General features: G+C 41.9%; 1 protein-coding gene across 1 annotated transcript; it reads left to right on the forward strand.

The window, feature by feature from the left end:
• Positions 1–25,559, forward strand: PLG (plasminogen). The gene is made up of 19 exons (XM_082215223.1): positions 1–144; positions 3,452–3,590; positions 4,215–4,321; positions 7,737–7,851; positions 9,652–9,791; positions 10,323–10,443; positions 11,431–11,549; positions 11,814–11,976; positions 12,122–12,249; positions 13,017–13,188; positions 15,121–15,281; positions 16,798–16,946; positions 17,635–17,728; positions 18,699–18,819; positions 19,926–20,003; positions 20,619–20,759; positions 22,171–22,277; positions 23,198–23,343; positions 24,963–25,559. The coding sequence occupies exons 1-19, from the start codon at positions 96–98 to the stop codon at positions 25,122–25,124; spliced, it is 2,412 nt and encodes an 803-aa protein (XP_082071349.1). The 5' UTR covers positions 1–95; the 3' UTR covers positions 25,125–25,559.
• The last annotated feature ends 187 nt before the right edge of the window (positions 25,560–25,746 follow it).

Raw genomic sequence — 25,746 nt, forward strand, 5'->3', positions numbered from 1 at the left:
TGGTTTGCTTAATGCTTGTCTAAATCTGAGCTGAGTCAATAAAACTTTGTCCATTGAGAGGCAGACCTTTCAGCACACAACCTGCCTGTCCCAAAATGAAGTCTTGCAAACATATTTTTGTGTTGCTTTTATTTCTCTTCTCAGGTAAGGTTGCTTTTATATTGCTTTTTTAATGATGCAGAGAATGTGGACAAGGTTTTCAGAAATAGTTTGTAATCTTCAAACCATCTTAAACTGGATTTATCCTCTAGACTTGAAATGCACTGAGCCCACGTAAGTGTTTGAAATGTAGTGTCCTGATATGTTTAATGCTGATACCTAAATAATTTTTCAAATATATTCTATAAAGACAATGGCTTTTCTAAATGCTTTGCAATCTCAAGAACTATGGTACTAAAAGGATTGGCTCAGGGATTCTGTGGGCATATTTAATGTAAACTAGGATGCTTTTATGCTGAAATTTTCCAAACACCAGGTGTTTGGATTTGGAAACTATGACCCATATAGGACTGCTTAATTATGTAGGTACAAAGATACAGATTAGTCTGTTCTATGAAACATATATTGTGCCATGCTGTATTTTGACTCGGTCCTTTTATTGTATGAATATCCTCCATTCCCCTCTTATAAATATATTCTCTTCTTTATATGAATATCCTCCATTCTGCCTTTAGCTCAGGGAAGATTAGTTATGCTTCTCCAGACTGTCGCACCCAGGCAAGATATGCTTAGGTTCAGCCACGGAACTGTTTCATATCTCATCAGACCATTCTCTTGCTTGTGTAATGTTAGTGTAATAGGCAAAAACTACACATGATGATAAGCTGCACACATTTCGTGTTGTTTCAAGGATGCTTTCGACTGTCCCTCAAAGGGCAGTCAGCAGCTTCACGGGAAGGAAACCTGAACTATTTCTTTTGGGTATGAGACCTGAAGCCTCAAGAGTAGTCAATTTGGTGCGCTCTAAAAATGCTGTTGGACTACAGTTCCTGTCATCCTTGACCTTTGGATTTGCTAGCTGGGGCTAATGGGAACTGGAGTCCAACATCTTCTGGCTATCCCAGCTCTAACTGAAGTAACTCAGCAGCCATCTTAACTACAAGGTGTTTCTTCTTCCCACAATCCACATGGAGGCAGAATGTGCAAAACTAACTTTCTGGACTATATAAGTAGAGTACAATCATAACCATGAAGTCCGTGGTTCATTAAAAACTGAGAAGGGGATCCGAGATCATGGTCCCAAGGCACATGATGCAACAACTTCAGAAGATCTGGGTTTGCTCATCATTTGTATATCCCCTGAGCTCTATTCATGGAAGAAAGGATATAAATATTAATCATAAAATAATACCTTTCCAGGTGTGGCACTTTAGTTTGGTCCACTAGTTTGTAATTGGAGGTCATCTCATTCACAATGCATGGTATGTTCATATGTATTTTGCTGCAAGTCAATGCATAGATAAGGGACATGCCTGCTGTGTGCATTTGTCTTGCAACACCTGTGCAGTGGTCACTGTTTTCTTCACATGCATCTCTTCCCTTGGCTTGGTGAAAGGTAGGAAGGAGGGCTCTGTAGAGCAACCAGAAACTAGGGAGACAGTGGGGAGAAAGCAAAAGAGAATGCTTCCTGTTTTGATGGTTGTAAGAAATGCTTTGGGTTAAACCACAGAGCCTAGGACTTGCTGATCAGAAGGTCGGCGGTTCGAATCCCCGCGACGGGGTGAGCTCCCGTTGTTCGGTCCTTTGCTCCTGCCCACATAGCAGTTCAAAAGCACGTCAAAGTGCAAGTAGATAAATAGGTACCGCTCCGGCGGGAAGGTAACCGGTGTTTCCGTGCGCTGCTCTGGTTCGCCAAAAGTGGCTTAGTCATGCTGGCCACATGACCCGGAAGCTGTACGCCTGCTCCCTCAGCCAGCAAAGTGAGATGAATACCACAACCCCAGAGTCGGTCACGACTGGACCTAATGGTCAGGGGTCCCTTTACCTTTACCTATGTGATGTTTTAGAAAAATATTTCTAATTATTTAATTATTCTAATTATTTCTAATATTGTTCTAATAACATTTAAAAGGTCAGTGTAGATTCAGCCAAAGAGCTGCAACCACACAGCACTCTTTAAGATTTGGTCACAGTGGCCTTGATGCAAAGGCCATCTCAGCCAATAGACAAATTTCATTCATTCTCTTTTGCTTTCTCCCCACTGTCTCCCTAGTTTCTGGTTGCTTCTACTCAGAAGTAAGCACCATTGAATTCAATAAGGCTTACTCCCGGGTGAATAGGATTAGGGTTGCCAGTATGATTCAGAGCAACCCTTCTTACCCTTTTATTGGAAATCTATAATCTCTCACAAGCAAGTGTGCCCCTCAGCTACTGACAGTTCCTCCTTTTGTTTCAAAGCTCAAAAACACAAAGTATACCATTATACAGAGGATACTGTTTCTGCATTCAGTAGCCAAACACCACTCACTGACAGCTTTCTCACTGCTGAGCTGAACAGGGCAACAAAGCATTTTCAGTAGATTTAGCTTTTAATCTGCAGTTGTCTGGATGTTAGAAGATTACTTCTCCAAAATAAATAAATAATTTTACAAAGATTAATAAAGTGTTAGACTATATGATAAGATTTTACTGGTGGGTTGGGTGTGCACTCAGTACTTGCAGTGAACAAATTGGACTCTTTTTTCCCCTGGTCATTTTCCCTCATCACTGGATTTTGGAGCATCTATTTAAAGCCCAGATTACATAGTTATTATGGTCAATGTGTAGGCATTCCCTCCTCTGATTCTCTCCCATTTTGGTTTTTGCTGCAGAAAAATCAAATGACACACTCACAGTGGCAAAGTAAGCTAAAGAAAGCAATAGATGATTTTACTGCCTTTTACATGAGGCTGATAGCTTGCCTCCCTTTCCCTCATCCTAATGCAGATCCCTTTAGCAAGGCAAAATGGGTGACCTGAAGTCATTATGCAGCAAGTTTCTCCACCCAAAATGTCAGCCAATGAACTGGAGTGGGAACGAGGGCACTCACAGTGCTATGATATGACATCATGAGACACTGACATGACATCATGAGAAGCTCACACGATAAAGAGGCAATTTTCATAATGGCAAAATCCAAAGAAGAAGCATCTTGAATAACATCTCAGAGAGGGTGACCATGTGTCCTACTTTACAGAAGACAGTGCTTTATTTAAATAATTGTCAGAGGATAGCCCTTTGTTCAAAGGAGTCCTCTATTTGAATGGCTGCCCAGTCCTAGTCTGGTTTAAAGCAACTGGACAGTGGACTGAGTGGTCACCTATGTTGTGATGGCACATGACAACCCCAACCTGTGCCTCAACACATCAAAATTGCCCAGATAATTCACCTTTTCCCAATAATTTTGTTACTGTTTTTATTAGCTGCTGCATTTTCACCTTTTAATCTTGCCTCTTTGCTCATTTTCTTTTAGTTCGAGGAGATCAGCTTGATGAAGACTATGTAAGAACAGATGGTGCATGGATACTTGGTCAACAAAGCCAGGTCTATAGGACCCTCAATATAGAAGGATGTGCACAGAAATGTGAAGCTGAAACAACATTTACTTGCAGGTAACCCTGACACTGTTACATCCTGTTAAGGATTCCCAAACGTCCTAATGATCAGTTATGACCTCAAATGTTTTGTATCCATTAAGACTAGGGTAGCCATGTGTTCTACCTAAAGAGGACGTTCATCTCTTTGAAGGGTGCCCAAATCTGGCTTAAATGTGAAGAGCCATCAGAAGAGAGAGCAGGGGTCTTGAAGTTGGCTCTCAATGGTCAGCACAAGGGTAACCAATGTGGTGTCCTCCTGATGTTGTTGGACTATCACTCCCATCAGCCCCAGCCAGGGGGGCAAATGTCCAGGGATGATGGGAATTGTTCCACCTTGGTTTCCACACATTGTTTTTTGGGTCCAGGTTCAGATGACACAACGTGGTTTGTTTCCTAGAAGCACAGCGGTGGAGGAGTGAAGTGCCTGTTCATATGAAGCCATATTTTATTTTAACTACAGTTTAATGGGACACATGAATCAGGTTGAACACATTTCATAATAACAGCCTTGATGTAACTTCTGCCTTGATGTAATTTTGTACGAATGACTTTCAGTGAGTGAATTCAATGCAATCGAAGATGGATAAAATTATACTCGGATTGCATTCGCACCCCATTCACATCTTGCCATTTCAACAGGTCTTTTATATTTGCCGTCAAAGATCAGCAATGCATTACACTGGGCGACAACACCAAAACAACAGTTGTGTTTAGAAGGGCAGATGCAATTCTCTTTGAAAAAAGAAGTAAGTGTATACAGCTTTTGGCTATCATGTCTTCTCTAGCACCTTATGCAATGTCATGTGTTCACAATATCTTACACGATTGACAGCCGAGGCCATTTGAAATCTATTTGATGGATGTTTTGTCAAAGAAACAGTGCCCTGAAGAGAAAAGAATTCCAAGGTCATTCATGGGCTACTGCCATCTTTTGTCACACACGACCTTAGCCTCAGTTTAAGGAGGGGGAAACTGGTTATTTGAGGAAATGAAAATATAGCTGCTAATATTGTTTAAGGTGTGGGTAATCTTTGACCCTTCAGATATTGCCAAATTATAACTCCCATTATTCTGGCCATTGCCCATCCTTGGTAGGGTTGTTGGGAGTTGTGGCTCAGCAACATGTGGAGGGCCAGTGGTTTTGTGTGCCTGGTTTACAGGCTATTCCTTATTACTTGGGATAATTTCCTGAAGAACTGAGTGGCCTAAAATAATTGAAAATGGCTTGAGTTAAGCCAGAGAGGGACTGCTGGAAACTCCAGAAAATAAGGCAGCCCTGGAGCATCTTCAACTAGATCACTCCCCTCCAGGAAGGCTGCTCTTACGTTCTTAGTCTGGTATCCAATGGCTTCATACTCAAGGTGTGATGTTTGCTTTTAAAAATGCTCTCAGGACCAAAGTATACATGACACTTCAGATCTCTGAACTGGATTTCCTCACCATCATTTTCCTAGCTTAAAATCACAAAACATTAATGCTCTTATAGGATGCCTTCCTTGTAGCCTTCCCCATCCTGGTGCCTTCTAGATGTTTTGGACTATAACTCCCATCATCACTGCTCACTGACTGGGGCAGATAGGAGTTACACTCCGACAACATCTGGACTGCAGCAGGTTGGAGAAATCCGTTTATATGCCATGCAGCTTAGTGGTGGGAGTTAATTGGGAAAACTAGATCACTCCCCTCCAGGAAGGTTGCTCTTACGTTCTTAGTCCAAAATTCGCTAAACAAGTATGCTCATGTTCCCATCAGCAGTTGAGAAATAGGTCATGTCAGCCAAGATCTTGACATTTCACGGACACTTCAAGACTGCTCCCAAAGGCTGTGCTGGGTTTTCTTCAAGGGTGGAGAGGAAACAGCCAGCGAGGGAACAGATGTCTCCGTAGGAGGATATTTGGCAATGACTTCCTCATTTCTTTCTCTGCAGTAGTGCTGGGCTAATACACAGGAGATCTTCAGACACAGCCTTTGATGTGGTGTTGGCAATAGATACCCCAAGAAAATGAAATCCCCATTGCAGTATGCAATTGTTTGCCTATCTTTATGTGTACATGCTAGATTATAGATTGTGAAGGTCTTTAAAGATCTTCATTTGTCTCTTTGGTTTTTCCAAATCTGTGATGCAAAGACATTGCCACTGTCTGTGTTGCATTTCTCTCACATGAAACACAATTCCTTTTTCTGACCCTCCTCCACAAATACTAAAAGTAGACAGAGTTTGCTATAATTGCTTCCCATGCACAGAGGTTTGTGCCAGCTGTCGCAATGATGTGACTTCATTGATGTACTTAATTGAAAACAACAAAAACAACTTTTTAGAGTGGTGTGTTTCTTATAAACTGGGTATTTTATTTACTCCCTTTCCCAGTATGGTTAGCATTTAATTAGCTATAGTTAGCACAATCAACAGATTGTTTCACATGCACTTTTTAAATGCAGGATTAACTTCTGTTGAAGCAAATTGAGAAACTCTTCACTTGCACCTTTTAATATGAGACTAACTTCAGTTGAATCCATTTCGGAAAAGTGTTCCTGTCTGCTGCACTAATTAGCATCTGGCAGACTGTTGGCAGCACTGAATAAATTATAGTTGTTTGGCAATTCCATCCTACCCTATTAACATGCTGCAGAGTCTTGCTGCAGTGACTGCAGGAAAGCTCTCTCACATCCCTGTGTGAATGGGCTTTTCCCAGGTCATGCAATGACTTCCAAAAGGGACTCTTAGCCATTAATTTATTTCCCTATGAACAGAGCTCTCCCCACCTGGACACACCCATATATCCCAATGCTACACAGCCCCCAACAGTGGCTTGCTAGTTTCTTTTGATGTTTCCACACTTTGGGGGCACTTCCAGACCAACCGTTCATTTGCAAAATATTTAGTTCTTATCCCACACTTTTCTCATGGAATCATCCTGTCATTTTCTAGCCACAAGCAGTCAAGTAAGAAAACAGATGAAACTTTGCAACAGAAAGTGGGGAATGGCAACCACTAGCTGACAATGGACCCCTCCAAAATTGTGTGTGTGTGTGTGTGTGTGTGTGTGTGTGTGCATTCAGGATTATTTGTGCTCATGATGGCATTGGGGCTGTTATTCATGAGATAGATTCCAGTACTTTTTGCACCTGCAAATGTTTCAGGGCAGGCATACTGCTGTATTTCCAGTTGGCACATGCCTCAATTCTTCTTGCTGAAATCCTGTACTTTTTAAAAAATACCACAAATGTTCTGGGGGAAGGAGAAGTTGCCCTGCTTTTGTTACAGCACAAGAATGCCCCTGCAGATGGTGATACTGTGGTAACACTGAAGAAGCACCACAGAACAACGAAGAAAGCCAAATGATGTGTGGATGGTCCAGCATTAATCCACCACTGACACACTATTATTGTGTTAATGACATGTTGCGGAATATACCTGCAAGAAAAACACCACCCTGAAGGGGCCCAGTATCATATAAGCTCCACACAATCCTATCAGGATGAATGTTGCAGTCTGGAAACTTTTTGGGTAGAAACTTTTTGGGTAGAGGCATTAAACATAGAGCTGCTATAATGGCATCATGATATTCTACATTTCCCCATCCAGCAAGCAGTATCCAATGATGAAGAGTGGGGGGTGGGAGGAGGCACAATGCCATGACTTGGGGTAAGCATTGCTACTTACTGCGGGAGAAAGAAACTCTGCACAGTGCACTCATGCTTCTTCTGGTTCACACACGAAATGTTGTCTTTCTTGCTTGATCTGTCTAGCCCATCCACCTGCAATTACATAGGGAACTTGAAGTGCGAACCAGGATGCCACCATTGTCTGTAACTTATTTCAGCTGCCACAATCGTAGGATTGCTTCTAGCTCGGCCCACATTTCCATTCTTTGCATCAGCAGCACTGATTTGTGTGCAGAAAGGAATGTTTTGTGTGAACCAGCCTTTCCTGGATAGTGGCTTAAGCGTGCACTTAGAAGGAAGGTCTGTGCAGCACCACCTGGATTGCACTGCATTTTGTACAGTATTGTTTATTTCAGTAAATGGAAAGTCAGAACGTTAGATTGGGGTGCATAAATAAATTGTGTGTGTGTGTGTTCAATAATTCTGAGTGGTGGTGCTGTGTAGTAGCCGTAGCAACAATAATGATAAATAATAATAGCAAACATTGTCTTTCAGTGTATCTACTTGAATGCAAAAGAGGAACTGGACAAGACTACAGAGGAACTGAATCTAAAACTCAGAGTGGAGTTGCATGCCAGAGATGGGCAGCCACCACTCCTCATGTACCCAGGTATGATCTGTTCCCATCTGAGAATGAGCGGCTTTCCACTTTGTGCAATGTATAGACCTTCAACTAGATCTTGCTCTCTGAAATATGTAGGGCACAATTCGGTAAAAGTTAGTTGTGCCTAACAAACTCCAATTATCTGCTTAATTACTTGTGAGTAGGCTCCACTGACGTCTGCACGACCAACTTCTGTGTAAAGATGCACAACATTGGGTTGTGAGTCCCCTTGATTAAAGCCCAATCTTTCGTGTGATCTTTTAGGATTAAGTCCCACTGAGTTAAGTAGCACTTATTCCTAAGAAAATGTGCACAGGACAGAAGCTTAAGGTGGACCACCTTCTCATAGAAACCTGCAGTGCTGCACAAAGTGACTCTTATGCTAATAATATTCTTTTTAAAGCTATTCATACAAAGCAGTATAAAAGAATTGCACTTTGAACATTAACAAAACAAAATATTCAAGGTTGTCCAACTAAGTACTTCTCTGAGTAGATCCATGGAAAGTAATAGACTTAAGTTAGTAATGTCCATTCATACATACAGGGCTGCCTTCAGATGTCTTCTAAAAGTTGTGCAGTTCTTTATCTCCTTGACGTCTGATGGGAGGGTGTTGTAGTTCTAAGGAGATCATTTCAGCGTAAGCATCTCTGTTTGTCTCTCTTCTCTTCATGCACATGCTGTTCTGGGGGGGGGGGGATCTCTTGAACTTCCAGAACAGATTTGGGGGTGGAGGGAGTGTTCCGTTGCATTAGTAGGAATCTTTACGCTGGTTTCTGCTAGCATAATGGGTCCATTCAAAATGAAACAATGGTCTCTGAGTATGACTAACGTAGAACACAACCCTCAGTAATTACACATAGTCTTTAAAGACATTTCTTTTGCTGCTTCTCTCTCTCTCTCTCGTGTAACAAACATGCCTTTTAAGGATTTGTGACTTTTAACCCGCTCCAATTCAAGCCATGAGCCAGATGATTGGCCAAGAAGATAGAATTTATGTACTTCCTGACTGCCATGGCAGTAATAGGTGGCGGTGACAATAAGTTATAGCTCTTACGGGGAAGCAATCCATGCTGAATTACTAACCTGACGTTTAGATAGGATAGGCAAGTAGCTATTCATTTCTCAGTGCTTCATTACTGTTTGCTTTGCATCCCTTGTGAAAATATTTGCCATATGAATAAAGATACTTTAGTTGTGCAGGACACCGAAAGAGCAACAGTTTTGTATAAACTCATGGATGCAAATGCAGTTGATTCAGACCAGAGCTAGTTGTTACAGAGGATGGGTAGCTGTTGCTGAAAGGAGCTGCAACACCATGTCTCCATTCTGCTCTTTCCTCCAGTAATAGCTGCTGCTATAAGACGTATGGCATTGTCATATCATTGTCACATCCCTGCCTCTGCATGTAGCAGGCAATGGTGTTGAATGGGGAGATAGCCTATAACAGGGATGTTTAGTGGGGATCTACTCCCACTAAAAAAAAAAAGCAGTTATCCCATTTTTTAGAGAGGAAGACCCAAGGTTGTTGAGCTTTTTCTCAAACGCTATGGCTCCCAAAGAAATTGGCTCCCAAACGATTCAAACTCTGAATTGAGTTTTCCTATTTTCAAACAGTGTTAGAAGCTGAACGTCTGGCACAGCTTCTGCTGCTTCCAATTGGGTGCAGGAAATTCCTGCAGCCAATTAGAAGCCACGCTTTGGTTTCTGAATGTTTTGGAAGTCAAACGGACTTCCGGAACTGATTCCGTTCGACTTCCAAGGTATGACTGTATTCTTGATCTCTGTTTTCTTCTTTTTTTCTAGGTACTCGCCTACCACTAACCCTGATAGTGGATTAGAAAAAAATTACTGTAGAAATCCGGATAATGATGAGAAAGGTCCCTGGTGCTACACAACGGATCCTACTACAAGATTTGATTATTGCAACATCCAAGAATGTGAAGGTGGGGTTGAGCGCACCAGAATTTTAATTTTACAAGGCAATGTTAAATGCATTGCCGATTTTGATGAAGCATCATTATGTTTTTATTCTATAATACCCACTCTGGGTTCATTTGGCAAAGAAGGGTCAACTAAAAGACAATATCGCACACCTACACCCACACACCAGCAATTCCATTACCCCAACAAATATTGTACACGCGCTCTTAAAAACATTTTTGTAATAGTACATAAGACAGTGTAATTAAAAACTTCAGAAAGGCAATATGAACAAATTACTTACTACCTTAGATTTTGAAGGGCAGAGTAGCTTAGCTCTGACACCTTCAAGGAACCAGTCCTGATATAACCTGAGCTCTAAACTTCCTAGCAGCTTTACCAGCCTTATAATATAAAACCAGAACTTGATCACTATGTCCTATTATTGTGCACAGTAAGTGGGGAGCAGAAGACCTAATATTCCCCCATTCCTACCGCCTGTAAGACAAGAAGACAAAGCTGCATGACTCAAAGAGAAACATTTATCCTTACAGAGCAATGCATGTACTGCAGCGGGGAAAACTACCAAGGCAGGGTCTCCCAAACTGAATCTGGGCTTGAATGCCAGGACTGGGCTTCTCAGGAACCTCATGCTCATGGATATATTCCTTCAAAGTAAGTCACAAGTCAAAAAAACCTCACCAATTCAACTAATGGCAATTACCAATGGTGTGTGGAACAGAATGGGGGAGAAAAGGATAACATGTTGAGTTATATGAAGGCTTCAGGCAGAAACCATTTATTTTAATGATTAATGTATTGCTCAATACCGCAGTTTCTAAACAGTGTACAGTAGGGATACAGGATGGAGTCCATCACCGATAACATTAAAAAAACTTGGGGGCAGAAGGCATCAGGCAATCCTAAAGGTATCCTAGACTCAGGTTGATAAAGGCTTTGTAAATTAATACACAAGCCTTGAACTTGGCCTTTAAGAGTTATGTGCTGCTGCTAACCTGCCCCCACCCACAGTCTTAGTGCAGCATTTTGCTCCAACTGGAGCTTCTGGATTAACCCCACATAGGGTGCAATGCAATAACCAAGACTGTACTATAGTTTCCGTTCTTCTGCCCATTGAAATGAATGGAATCTGTGTGAGATGTCTCTGGGTGTATCTAGGATATAGGAACTTCATGTGTGGAAACTACAGAGCTCAACGTGTAAAATATGTGCTTGATTCCGAAGTCTTTGGCACATTGCTTTGCAGCTCAGTGGCAGAGCACATGAACTGCATGTACAAAGCCATGGGTTCAAGGAAGCGGGGGATGGGAAGGATCCCTGCCTGACACCCTGATGAACCATTGCAATTCATAGAATCATAGAGTTGGAAGAGGGACCCTGAGGATCATCTAGTCCAACCCCCTGCAATGCAGGAATATGCAGCTGTTCCATACAGGGATTGAAACTGCAACCTTGGCATGATTAGCACCACGCTCTAACCAGCTGAGCTGTTGGGGTTAAGAGAAGGCAATGCTGAGACAGAGGGACAGATAGTCTGTCCTGGCAGAGGGCAGTTTCCTGCACCCACCCACCCCAAGGAAACATAATAACCAATGCAGTGGTCAATAGGCAGAAGCCTCAACTTTCCCATGTAATGTTCAGTTTTCCAGAAAAGAATCTGAAGTCAAACTTCTGCCGTAATCCTGATGGTGAGCCTCGCCCTTGGTGTTTCACCACCAGCCCGACTAAACGCTGGGAATTTTGTAACATTCCTCGGTGCAGTAAGTATTTGGATGATCAGTTCCAGGTTTGATGTGATGATATAGCAATATGTTCGTTTTCCTTCGGCAGCGATGGGAATCCAACACTCAAGTAGAAGAAACCTCAGTCCTTTGATCTCACAAAGCGTATGGTAGCTTTTTGGCAACACCAAACATTCCACAGAATGGAACGAATATTCCACTTAAGGAAGTAGTAAATTGGATTGCTGCCTCTTAGGTGTTCTGAAGATGCTGGCTTCATTTGCTTTCTCTTTTCTGATATAGCGACACCCCCACCAACCTCTGGCCCAGGGCGCCAGTGCCTTGCGGGAAGAGGAGAAGACTATCAGGGTAACGTAGCCGTCACAGTATCAGGGATACCATGCCAGGCCTGGGCAGTCCAAGAGCCTCACAAGCATGCCAGAACGCCAGAGAACTACCCTTGCAAGTATGTTAAACTATAGATCCAATATTGTTATCTCAGTCTTTGGGACTAGAAATGCATTGCAGTAGGCTTTTCATCTCTCTGGTTTCCTAAAAATAAGTGCAAAGTTGTTCCAACATCAGTTGCCTTCATGCATTTTCTGTTTTAGGCATTTAGAAAAGAACTATTGTAGAAACCCGGATGGAGAGAACATGCCTTGGTGCTACACCTCTGATCCACAAAAACGATGGGAATACTGCGATATTGCTAGCTGTGATGGTGCACCGGAAGTTACTGGTAAGAGACGCTGCATTTGTGCATTTGCAGTAGATATTTGGATATTAAAAAAAAACAAAGAGCTCATGTGACAAATCTGACTATGATATCTGGGTTTCATTTAAGAAGAGGCGACAGGCAGATGCAGAGTAAGTTCAACCCTTTGGGTAGTTCATTATGTTGATTTTTATCTGTTGCATCTGTTGTTCCTATCTGCATGAGGAATGGGCTGAGTCAGAACTGTATATTAACTGAATAAATTCCTTCTGTTCTTGGGATTGGCTTGCTTCCCAGGCAAAATTCCTATTGAATTCGTATGAACATTTTTTTCCGAACACATGCGTTTAGGATATTTGCTTTGATCTATACTGTAAAGCAGGATGCAAATCAAATCCACAAGAAATAAATTAGGATTGGGCTGTCAATCTGAACGATATATTGCAATATTAATCTGCAATCTGCAACAAGAAGGCTATTGATCATTGACAAAAGGTCCAGATGCTCTTAAGTCACCATTTCTTTTCACTTTGCCTTGCTTTCTTGTAGCCTTTCTTGTAGCTTCAGAGAGCCTACATCATTCTATCATCGGGATGCAGAACCAAAGGCCCTCTAGCACACCTTCCAGGTGTCCTGGAAAAAATGGGGCACCCTGTGTTTTCCCACGAGATCTTGGTGGGCAATTTGTCTACCACAATCTTGTGTGCTCTCCTGAGGTCTCGCCCCAGGAAAAGCACTTGGGGTGTGTGCAAATATATGCTTATTTCTGTGGCAATTTTGTTTTAATTTAGCTGCAGCTCCTTCTGTTGCTGGGCAAACCGAACTTGTTGATGACTGCTATCAAGGCACTGGCACAAGTTACCGGGGTACAATGGCCTTGACCATCTCTGGAAAGAAATGTCAAGCATGGAACGCTATGACTCCTCATGTTCACACTAAAACCCCAGAAGCCCTTCCAAATGCGTATGTTTGCCTCAACTTTCCTCAGACATTGTGACATTTTTGTGTGTCTAGCAAATCATGTAAAATGGCCCTACATATAGGTAATGTTAAACAAGAGTCTTTGGGTGAGTGTCCCACCTTTTGATTTGAACTCTTCGAACTCCTCTTGGCATTACATACAAATCAGGGTTCTGGATTTGTTCCACTCCTTGCCAGTCATGTGAAATCAAGAACAAACCTTGCATTGACAATGTGGTTTGTTTGGAATGAAACAAACTGCAATCCCTGGTTTGGATATTATGCTAGGCTGGGAATTGTAGTTTGCTGTTCCTGCTTGTTTTAGGGGATGAGAGAAATGGGAACCTTTAACCTTTAAACATGGTTTACTGTACCATGCAAAAACAGCCAGTGTAGGCAATGCTCAGCTAGATAGACTAATGGTCTGTCATGATATAAGAAAGCTTTTTGAATAAGGATATCAACTGTCCTAATCTGCTAAAGATCATAGGCTGTTATATAGTTGATATCCTTATTCAAATATTTTTTTGAAAAATTCACACATGGTGAATTTCTCTGTTGGGGCAAGGTCTATGGTTACAAGTGATGTCATTAGTTTAGGAAAAGAACGACCTTTGGATCAGACCAAAGGCCCATCTTGTGCATTATTCTGTTCCTAGAAATGGCCAACTAGATGGCTTCTGGAAGTTTATAAGAAGAGTATAAAGCATCAGTCACCTCGGTTGTATAATTATTTTATTTGTTTAAAAACCACATCCTGCCTAAGGCATCTTGCAACAAATTAAAAGAAATCAATCAAATAATCAATTACAAAACCAGCTTAACACATATAGAAGAAACCCAGAAACGTTGCAATGCAGCAACAATTCAGACCCCCCCCAAACAGGTTTAAGCAGTTATAGAAGCCTTTTAAAAACAGGTTAAAGGTATTTACTATAAGCCAGGGGTGGGAAGTCTGTGCCCCTTCAATTGCTGATGGCCTACAACTCCCAACTCACAGCTGTCCATGGAGGCGCAGGTTAATTCTGTGTCCAGGGCAGCTGTTTACCAGCTCCACCTGCCCGCAGGCTGTCTTGCCAGAATTGTGCATGCTCTAGTTATCTCCCGCTTGGACTACTGCGATGCGCTCTATGTGGGGCTACCGTTGAAGGTGACCTGGAAATTAATCCAGAATTCGGCAGCTAGACTGGTGACTGGGAGTGGCCGCTAAGACCATATTACACCAGTCCTGAAAGATCTTCATTGGCTCCCAGTACGTTTCCGAGCACAGTTCAAAGTGTTGGTGCTGGCCTTTAAAGCCCGAAACGGCCTTGGTCCTGTATACCCGAAGGAGCGTCTTCACCTCCATCATCCAGCCACTGAGATCATGGATCCACTGAGATCCAGCACCGAGGGCCTTCTGGCGGTTCCCTCGCTGCGAGAAGTGAAGTAACAGGGAACCAGGCAGAGGGCCTTCTCAGTAGTGGCACCCGCCCTGTGGAACGCAGATGTCAAGGCAATAAACAACTATTTTACTTTTAAAAGACTTCCCTGTTTAAGGAAGCTTTTAATGTCTGGTGCTGTATTGTTTTTGATATTTGGTTGGAAGCCACCCAGAGTGGCTGGGGAGACCCAGTCAGATGTTTGGGGTATAAATTAATAAATAATAATAATAATAATAATAATAATAATAATAATAATAATATCATCCCTGATCATTGACCATGCTAGTCCAATAGTATTTGGAGGGTCACAGCTTCCTCCAAAACTACTGTATTGGTTGGTATAGCTCAGAAATGCACCATTATAATGAGCAACCAGGCACATTACCCTGGGAGCAAGGCATCAATGAATTAAATGATAGAATCCTAAGCTTCCTAACCTATTATATTCAAACTGTTTTAAATGTTATTCTCATCCTGGATATTATATAGAGTTTTGTATCTACATTTATAGGGACCTGAGGAAAAACTACTGCAGAAACCCAGACAACGATAAGGCTCCCTGGTGTTATACTACTGATCCCAGTACAAGATGGGAGTTCTGTAATCTACAGAAGTGTCCTGATCCTGCACAACAACAACAACAGCCACAGCCCACATTGTCACCAAACCTTGGTATGACTGCTTCCCCCAGTGCAGACAACCAGCCCAGAGTCACCTTTATATAGAAGTGATATGGAATTCAGTGCAGTAAAGATTAAATAATTTATTTTGTGGCTACTTTAAGTTACTATAGGATTGCAATACACTGGTACCTTGGTTTTTGAGCATCTCAGAAGCCGAACGTTTTGGTTTTTGAATGCCAAAACCCCAGAAGTAATCGCTTCCGTTTTCAAACGCACCTTGGAAGTCGAACGGCTTCCACTGCATTTTAAATTTTTTCTCCATTGACTTTGCAGTCCACCCTTTGCGCCTCAGTTGTCAAAAGTTTTGGAAGTCGAACAGTCTTCCAGAACGGATTATGTTTGACAACCGAGGTACCACTGTAGAGAAAGGTGCCTCTAGGGTTGATCTTTTTTCCAGTTTACTAGGTTAACATTCTCTCTGCTACATTTTAGACCACATTTGTTGCCCATTAAATTCTATAGGTCTGGGGGGCGGGGGGCAGAATATAGGATAGATTATATTTCCCTATGCTGTTTTGGACTTCATTCTAAAAAATTAGTTCAATATTACAAGCAAATTGGCATTGAAGCATTTGGGTACATGTTATCAGAAGACCATCATAAAGGCTTTCATTATCTACACAGATGATCTCCAGGTCTTTAAGGAAATTGTAGTGATCAGTAGTTATAAATTACTAATCTCTGTTTCCTTAGGCCTTAAGCAAAATAAACCAAATATATGGTAGTCACATGTGATCAGAGAGGTCTGAGGTACTGGTTTCAAACCAAGGTTTGACCCAAATAGTCACAGAAATTGAAGGATATATATTTGATTGATAAATTGAAATAGCAGCATAGCATGAACCTTGATACCAAAGATATAGAAAATACAGATACCCACAAAATAACAAAAACTAACTTAGCCAAGACTAGAATACTTTACCAACACTCTTGGTCTCCCAAGGTTGCTGAAGGTGTCAGTCGGGAGAGTACAAACTTAAAGGATAGACAAAAAGGGCCTGAGGGGAAGCAAATGTAACTGTGAGGTAGATGATTCATATATTCTTGTCTAGTAACAAGTGCCTCTCTCCTCAGTCAGTCAAAAGGCTTCATAGCTATAATTATCCAAAACCCTATGTCTGGTGATGCTCCCAATGACAGCATTGCTGAAAAATGTTATTCCAATTAGCAAACTGGCCATGTAAGTCCTTGAGACACTGGCATGGGATAACGCAGGTGCAGTAAATCTTGGGTCTGCTAGCAATTAACTGAGAGAGAGAAAACTGCTTTCTCACGATCCCAGATCTAACTGAGAAGGCTTTCTTGCCAAACCAAAGTTTTGCACTTTATCTGGAATCAAAGTCTAAACACAGGACAGAAACAAAGTCCCCACAACACAGAAAGAGCTACAATTCCCAGGTTTCCTGGGCAAAGGGGGAATGACTGCTAAAGCAATTTAAACCTGTAGTGGAAATATGACCTGTGTAAGAAAAGCCCCCAACCACCCATTTTTATCTCTCTTAAAGACTGCAGGACCAGTTATGGTAAAGATTATCGTGGAAAGATTGCAGTGACAACAACTGGCAAGACTTGCCAAGAGTGGCGTTTGCAGACACCTCATAAGCACGATTTTTTCACACCACAGACTCACCCCCGTTCAGGTCTGGAAAAAAATGTAAGTGGCATTATGTAGCAGGTAGGGTGTGTTGTGAAATGTAAAGAAACAGAAAATACCAGACATGGCTTAAGCAAGATTGACCTTATGAAAAATGTCCTGATTTTTTTCTTCCCTTTCATATGCTCCTTTTTCATTTCCCCACTAATTATTCCGCCTTTATTATCTCATTCTTTTGCTAAATGTCTATCATGTTTAGCTACATTTTAAAAATGTTGTAGTGGTTTGAGTGTTGGGCTGGGACCTGGGAAACCAGGGTTCAAATCCCAGCACAGCCATGCAACTCACTGGGTCAGTTATTGTCTCTCAGCCTCTCAAAGTTGATGTGAAGATAAATGGGGTGGGAGAGAATTATGCACAGCACTTTGAGCTACTTGGAGGAAAGGTGGGATACAAATGTACCAAATAAATAATGTTATTTTATCGCATAAACTAAGTTTGAAACAAGATACTGAAATTGGTTCCTAGAGAGCCAGTTTTATGTCTGCACCAAATCCTAGTAGCTTCTGTACTGTAAACATAGTTACGTTCTTACAGCTTCTATGGAACTGAATTTTTCATTTTGGTTGCATTTTGAAAATAGTAAAGGACATAAGCCCTAGCCGCTGGCTGAATGAGGTTGTCACACCCATGACCATACAAAGATTGCAGATTGAGTAGTTCTGTTTTTGTTGGCCCCCCCCAATAGTATTGCAGAAATCCGGATGGTGATATTAATGGCCCTTGGTGCTATACCACAGACCCAAGCAAAACATGGGACTACTGTGATGTCCCCCAGTGCCGTAAGTATGCTTGTAATGACTTGTCAGCTTTGTGATATTTCATTTTAAGTGTTTAAACGTTTCTATTTCAATGTTGTTTTAGGCTGGAACTGGGCCTGCTGCAGGAAATGGCAGGCTCGTTTTGATTTTGCTCACCTCTCCCCATAATGTGTAGCTCTGGTAGCACATAACATGATCTCATCTTGGCATGGTGCCATTTATTCTGACTCTGTTATTGACAGCTGCCACGGTTGGGGAACATCTGATATGATAATTTCATGCCCTACATGTCTATCACTAGACATTAGTGGAAAAGAACGAGGAATCTGACATGGGGTTGTTGTTTTTTATTGCAATCCTAAATACATTTTGCTGGGAGTAAGTCCCATCGAATTCAGTGGGGCTTGGTGGACACACATAGGCTTTCACTGTACACCTATTGCTGTTGACCATCTCTTCTTAGTCAACAGTTTTTCATCTGCTAAAAAACCAATTTCTCTAAGCAAGGTCAGGTGCACTGAAAAAGAGAAGACTGGATATCTGCATAAGATAGCAGTCCTTACTGTTGTTGAAATGAATTACCTTCAGTCTGTTCAAGCTGTTCCACAGCTAGTCACTAGGCAATTTAGGCATCATTGGATTTTCCTTAACCCTAGCAATGAGCTGAAGGTTTAGGGTTGGTGTAGGAACTAGAACAGGATTGTGTTCAACAGGGAATTTGTGGGAGATTAATGGTTTTCAGAGTTGCATATAAACGTGTCTCATTATGGTGCCCAGGTGTGAGACAGGGCGTGTGAACCTTTCATGGCTGTGTAATGGAAGGATTTCTCATGAAAACTACACCTGGTGAAATTTCCTCTTCTGTGCAACTGTCCACTTTTGCATCTGACCACTCGGTTTCCCAAATTATGAAGACCTGTTGAGGTGTTTATAATCCTAACATTCTACTATATTTCACATTTCCTCTGTGTCTCTTTCATTTATTCTCCAGCTGCTGAGGAATATGAATGTGGAAAAGCCAAATATAAACCAATCCTTTGCTTTGGACGGATTGTTGGTGGATGTGTTTCAAATCCCCATTCTTGGCCCTGGCAGATTAGTCTTCGAGTAAGGTATTAAAACCCACAATCCGTTCTACTACACCAATGGTGGGAAACATTTGGCCCTCCAGATGTTGCTGAACTACAACTCCCATAATTCATGACAATTGGCCATGCTGGCTTGCATGATGGGAGCTGGGATCCGGAAACAAATGTTCCCCACCCCTGGGCTACATAATGTCCCTCAAGTGTTTGTGTTAGTGAGGAAGTGGGAAAGATGCATGCATTGGTGCAAGGAAAAAAATGGTATAAATAGGATAATTCCTGGATGCCAAGATCAAAGCTCGGAGCAAGTACTCTTTGGTCAGAGAACCCCAGAGGAGATTTAAAACTACAAAATATGCAGCATTGTAAAATAGGAACTATAAGCTGTTGGACCTTTAAAATATCCCCTTGTAAGTTCCAAAACTTCCCTCTTCCCCCAACATAGGAAAAGACCACACATTTGGTAAGTTAAAAATTGGTTTACTTACAAACTCTTTAAAGGTCTGGTTCATGTGCTTTTCCATACAGCATTCATAAAAGGTTGCACAGACATTTAAACTTAGTTTGGTTCCGAAGTGGTGAAAGTCCCTAAATTATTAGTATTGGAACTCAGGAATGGCTGAAGAGAGCCATGCAGTTTGAACTGGAGCAACCAGCTCAGAACCTCTTCACACATTAAGCTTCTTAGGTGGACTGAGAACAAAAGCTTGATTATCTGGTTCTTCCCAAGGTGAGAGGAAGTGGGCAGCACAGCTTACTCTATGGTATTAACCCCTTCATGCATTAATTAGACTTAACCAACCTCATATAACCAACATGCTTATCTGACAGTACAGTGGTACTGTTAAAGGCAGTATTGTTTGCCAGCCTTTGGGGGAAATTGGGATACACCCATCCACCCCTGTTATTTATATTGCTCCCTTTAAAGCCCCCCCCCCGTCTGAAGACTTTCTAATAAAATAGAAGTAATCAAACAAAAATAACACAATGTATGCAGAAAAATAATGACAGTAATAGGATCTGAAACAGCAAGTGGTAGAACAGATAAAAACAAATCATCAGGGGGGAAACTCATAGTTAAAATGCCTGGGAGCAGCAGGAATGCAACTAATCTGCCTTTACTTTCTTTTCAGGTCCTTTGATTTGCATTTCTGTGGAGGCACATTGATAGCTCCGCAGTGGGTTCTGACAGCCACCCACTGCTTAGAGAAGTAAGCCATTTCAAAGTGTTGGTGCTACTTTCTCCGAGCAGACAAGCAGCACAATGGGTCTGCCATGTTGCAATGGACTCTCTTTGGACACATTTACTGTTCCATGTTTATTTTTTGTTAGAGGCATTTATGCACCCCCAAAGCATGCGGATAATATTGACTCAGTACAAGGCAGCTTCTTACATTCCCCTTTTATAAATGGTTAGTAATCATTACCTGGTGGCCAATTGTGTTGTAGAAGAAGAGAATCAATCACTGGTTCCTAGTTGCTAGGATTGTTATATCCTGCTGTTCCCCGTTTCTCACTAGCGAGAAGTTTTGCTTCTAGCATCTTAATCTACCTGTAGCTGGGCAGGATCAACTTACTACTTTTGCACCTGCCCATAAGCTCCCAAACTGTACCTGCTATCTTGGCTGTAATTTCACTCCCTGTGCTGTGAGATGGTGACAAATGCATAGCTGTATGGTGGGTTGGATTGACGCTGGAGGCATAGTATGTGCTTCAGCCGCCCAGTCTCTAACTTCCAAAGAATTCTGCCCTCTTCAGCCATAGTGAGCAGACCTGCGCCTTGGTTATCTGGAGATGCCCTTACACAATGAATCTGCCTCTTGCAGGTCGTCAAGACCTTCATATTACAAAGTGACACTTGGGGCGCACACGGAGAGGGCTACTGAGCCATCTGTACAAGAGCGAGATGTTGAAAAAATATTCAAAGGACCAAATAGGGCAGACATTGCCTTGCTGAAACTAAGCAGGTATCCCTTTGTGTTATAATTTTAATAGTCATTGTATTGACCAGTTCTTATGTTGTGATGTGATAGCTATTGAAATGGTTGTGTGAAGTGCCTCCCACAGTGGTTGGGGAGGGTCAAATCACAGTACGGAGCAGGGAGAAATTTAGTTCACACTTTCATGCAAACCTTTTCAATGCATACTCCCCAAAACAAATATATGAACCAAAGCACAGCTCTCCTATAGAATTTGCACTTGCATGTTCAGGCTTCACACCCTCACTGCTTCTCAACTGGATAGGAGGAACTGACACAACACAGCTTAATTGGGTGATTGACCACAGATGTAAGAGGTTTGGCATAGGCATTGGGCTTATGAAAAGATTTTGGTTTTTTAGAAATATACACTAAAAAAATTGTGCACATTTTCATGAGCACTTCTTATTTTTTAAAATCACAAACTGATGCAAAAATGTGAACTTAAGAGTGGAAAAATGAGAAACTGAGACAAACCAAGTTTACAGATTTGCCCATCCCTAGATCACCAGACCATGCCTCTCGCTTTTTTTTTAAAAAAAGTATTATGTTAACTTGATTGAAATCACTAACAGCAGTGAATGCTTGTTTTAATCAAACTGCTTTGCACATGGAATGATATCCACCTAGTTCTGTGTTTTAAGCAACCACCTGTTGAAGCAATAATGATCTGTCTGCAGTATATCCTTGTGTTATGTACACATTTAGGACTAATGGCCCTAATTGCAGATTTTCTTTTAGCAGTGACATGCTGCAATGAATGTGAATTGACACCTGTTCTAGCATATCTGGGGCTTCAGCTGCATGAAGAAATAATGTGTGTTCAAAGTGTTCTAATATAACAAGGGTAAAATCAGTCTTGATATTTAAACAACAGCTATCACAGTGTGATGTTTGCTTTGCAACTTGCCCTATTCAAATAAATGCCTTCAAGTTAAATGCTGGACTCATGCCACGTTCCTATGCTTTAGGTGGATAGACTGCATAAAAAGCAATAGATGTGCCTTTCCAAAATTGAAAGAGAGGTTCCAAACAAGGTCGTTGTTCTAAAAACATCGCATCTGTCTTCACCATCAGAGCTTAACCCTTTTTGCTCGGGAGCAGTACTTCCTTCCAAGTAAACATGTGTAGGACCAGGAGACAAGTAAGGCTTACAGGGAAAGCATTTGAATTGAATATTTCTTTGTTAGTTCCAACTTCCATCACTTTTGCTTGCCTGAGACTGGGAAAAGTCGAGCATTGATAAGGACAGACACATTTGGGAACATTAGACTTCTAGAAATGCATTCCTTTAAAAAAAAGAAGTTGCCTGAAGGTTCACAACCCAGCTGGTAGCAATCAGGGTAAGTGGAATGATGAAAAAGAACAATGTCAAACCTCTTGGAAATGTTTGTTTCAGCCCTGCCGTGATCAACGATAAGGTCATTCCGGCATGTTTGCCTCCAGCCAATTCAATGGTAGCAGGTGGAGCAGAATGTTATGTTACTGGATGGGGTGATACAAAAGGTGAGTAAATTTTGAGCAGCTAAGTATCCAAAGTAGCTAAGGTTGTGTTGTCTTCCCTCCGTATTGTTGGATTCTCTAGCCTTTATCAGAGGTAACTGGCCACTTTTCCGGCACTCGGCTTGAGATCCTTGTTGACCTCCCCGTCTGCGTCTCCCGGCAGGATACAGGCAAGGTCACGATCGGCGATCCCACTCAGCGTGAGAGGGACACACCACTCCTCCCTCCTCCCTGCTTCCCCAGGGAGGGGAAAGAGAGAGACAGAAATCTATTTACATGTCTTTATTTCTGTCATTGCAGCAGTACAGAGAAACACGTCTGCACTCTCCAGACTCCAACAGTAGAGAGACAAACTCCACCCCTGTACTTCCAGTACAGGTCAAATGACACTCTGAGCTAACATCCGGTGCTCAGTACAGTGAAAAGACTGCCCCTTTGTTTCCCTGGTACAGTCCCCAACAGTTACATCCTGTTTAGCATTCCAGTCAGCTGCAGCTCGCTCTCGCATTGCTGCTTTTTCCTGACACGTATTCCATTATATTATTCTAATCTCCATCCTTTTGATTTTTGACTTTCTTACACATGGATAGGGTTGCCATATTTCGAAAAGTGAAAAGTTGTTGAGCTTTTTTGCAAAATAAAAACAACATTTTTTGAGCTACTTTTTATGAAATTCACCATTTGTCCAGATTTTCCTGGACATTTCAGTGATTTCTGCCCAGGCACTTTTTACACGGGCCAAACACTGGCTATGTCCAGTGTTGAAAGCCTGCCAGCTTGGCAATTCTCCTAGCTCTACTGGGACATAAAAAGAGAAAATTAAAGGCTGCCACCCATCATTACAGCCTGTCACCAACCCTGTCAGTGTTTATATCACAATTTAATGTCTGTTTATTTTCTTTCTTTCTCCCTTACTCGCAAAGGAACTGGTGGAGAAAGCATTCTTAAAGAAACTGGCTTCCCTGTAATTGAAAATAAAGTGTGCAATCGGCCTGAATTTTTGAACAACAGGGTCAGAACCACTGAACTCTGTGCTGGGAATATTGATGGTGGCACCGACAGTTGCCAGGTAAGAGAGTCTAGTGATGGGAATACTTGGCAATAATAATAATATAATAATAACAATTTTTTATTTATTTCCCACCCATCTGGCTGGGTTTCCCCAGCCACTCTGGGTGGCTCCCAAAAGAATATTAAAAATGCGATAAAACATCGAACATTAAAAACTTCCCTAAACAGGGCTACCTTCAGATGTCTTCTAAAAGTCAGATAGTTGTTTATTTCCTTGACATCTGATGGGTGGGTGCCAACACCGAGAAGGCCCCCTGCCTGGTTCCCTGTAACTTCTCTTCTCGCAGTGAGGGAACCGCTAGAAGGCCCTTGGAGCTGGATCTCAGTGTCCGGGCTGAATGATGGGGGTGGAGATGCTCCTTCAGGTATACAATACACCAGAAACAATGGACATTCGGGTATTGCTTTGTGTAAGCCTTGGCTGCTCAACATTCCAAACCCTCATTATGGTCCCATCCACATACTGCATTTAAAGTTGTATTATGCCACTTTAAATAGTCATGGGTTCCCCCAATGAATCCTGGGAACTGTAGTTTATGTCTTTGTGGGAAGGAGTCGGAGGTTATTGGTTTTAGGGTTTTTTTGTTCTTGTTTTATCTTGTTTATGTTGTGTACTGCCCTGAAATCTACAAACAAAGGTTGGTATACTACTACTACTACTACTACTACTAATAATAATAATAATAATAATGGTGCCAAGAGTTGCTAGGAGACCCTGGTTCCCCTTACAGATCTGCAATTCCCAGTGATCCCTGGGAAGAGAGGATTGATGGTTACACTCTTGGAATTGTAGTTCTAGGGCTCTCCTGACATTAGCTGTTATGGGGAACAACCCTGCCTCTCCCCCCTTATTTAGTGATACTGTGCTGTTAGGTCTTTGAACTGCAATGAAGAATTGACCTAGTGACCTAGTGATATTGTAGTTTTGTATGCTAACCTTCCTTCCTAGGGCACTACATTCACTGGCTATGCTGTGGGTCTGTAATGGTTGTCATATTTGGAGATTAGCACCGTTTGCAGGTTTTGTCTTCCCCATAGCAATAGTCACAACTTTGGTGGATAAGGCATTGGGGTGGAATCCTTTAGTCTAACATCTGGCAGGAGGTGAAATGGTGGTTCACCCCCCCACCTCAGAAAAGGTGTGTTCACAGGGTATCTCGTGAGAGGGGTCTGGTTGGAAGTCTCTGTCCCAAAGCCAAGGCTGATGGGCCACAGAGCTTCCTTCAGTGGCTTGGGGTGGGGTGCATCCATGTGGCTTGGGGGGGGCGCATCTTGCAATGGACCCATTAATCCCATGAGCAACTCTGTCATGCCTCAGCCCCCCACCAGGAGGCTGAGAGGGATATTCAACCCAATTCCTAAGCCAAATCCTACCTCCATCTGGAATCAATAAAGTTATGGCCAATTTTAAAATCCCAGAACGTTGCCTTGTCCAGTTTGTTCACCTTTCTTAGGTTAGGCCTTGCTCCCTGAGGAGGGGTTGCTGAGGGTGGGTCTGCATATATAAATGACCTTGTGTGGGCACAGTCTGAGGCAAAACATATCTAGTGAGATCTGTTCATTACATGTTTATGTTTATTTCTGCTCTGTTTGTTCATTTCCCTTTTTCATTTGTAGGGTGATAGTGGAGGGCCTCTGGTCTGTGCAGAACAAGGAAGATATATCCTTCATGGAGTCACCTCCTGGGGTCTTGGCTGTGCGCAGCCCATGAAGCCTGGTGTTTATGTTCGAGTTTCCCAGTTTATTTCATGGATTGAAAAAACAATGCGTGAAAACTGAATTATTTCACTCTTGTTGAAAGAAGTACATACATATACAGATGTATCACACACACACAGGATTCAGGGTGCAATGTTGTAAAATAAATTACATGACTGTAAAAATGACCGATTGGCTGGCTGACTTTCATTACAACACAGTTTATATGCTGCAAAAATTCATTTGCAATGTGCTTAAGCTTGAACAATAAGCCTAACTGGATGTGATTTGAGTGATCCATGAATAGAATTGCCAACATTTTTAAAGGGCTAACGTCATCCATAGGGGAAAACATTCTAGTATCATACAAGGTGCCTGCATTGATTCATTTGTGGGGCAAATAGTTTTGAGGGCTTTAAAAATGCAGGTTCTCCCATGTCACCATAACTACAGCCCCATTTGCTACCATTTGACTGAAAGCTATGACAAATAAAAATGAAATGAATTGTTCTTAAATTTGTTTTGCTCATGTTTTCTGAACTGGAAACAAATCTAACGGTTCTTTACCTTCAGTTATTAGATTAATTATCAATAGATTATTTCACATGACTACATAGTGAGGATTAGAAACTCTTTATAATGTGTAGTTTCCTCTCATAATTGAGGTAATGGGAGGGCCCAATCCATACTATACATATTGCAT

This window comes from Podarcis vaucheri, assembly GCF_965113315.1.
Source record: "Podarcis vaucheri genome assembly, chromosome: 3".
In the NCBI taxonomy this organism is placed as follows: domain Eukaryota; kingdom Metazoa; phylum Chordata; class Lepidosauria; order Squamata; family Lacertidae; genus Podarcis; species Podarcis vaucheri.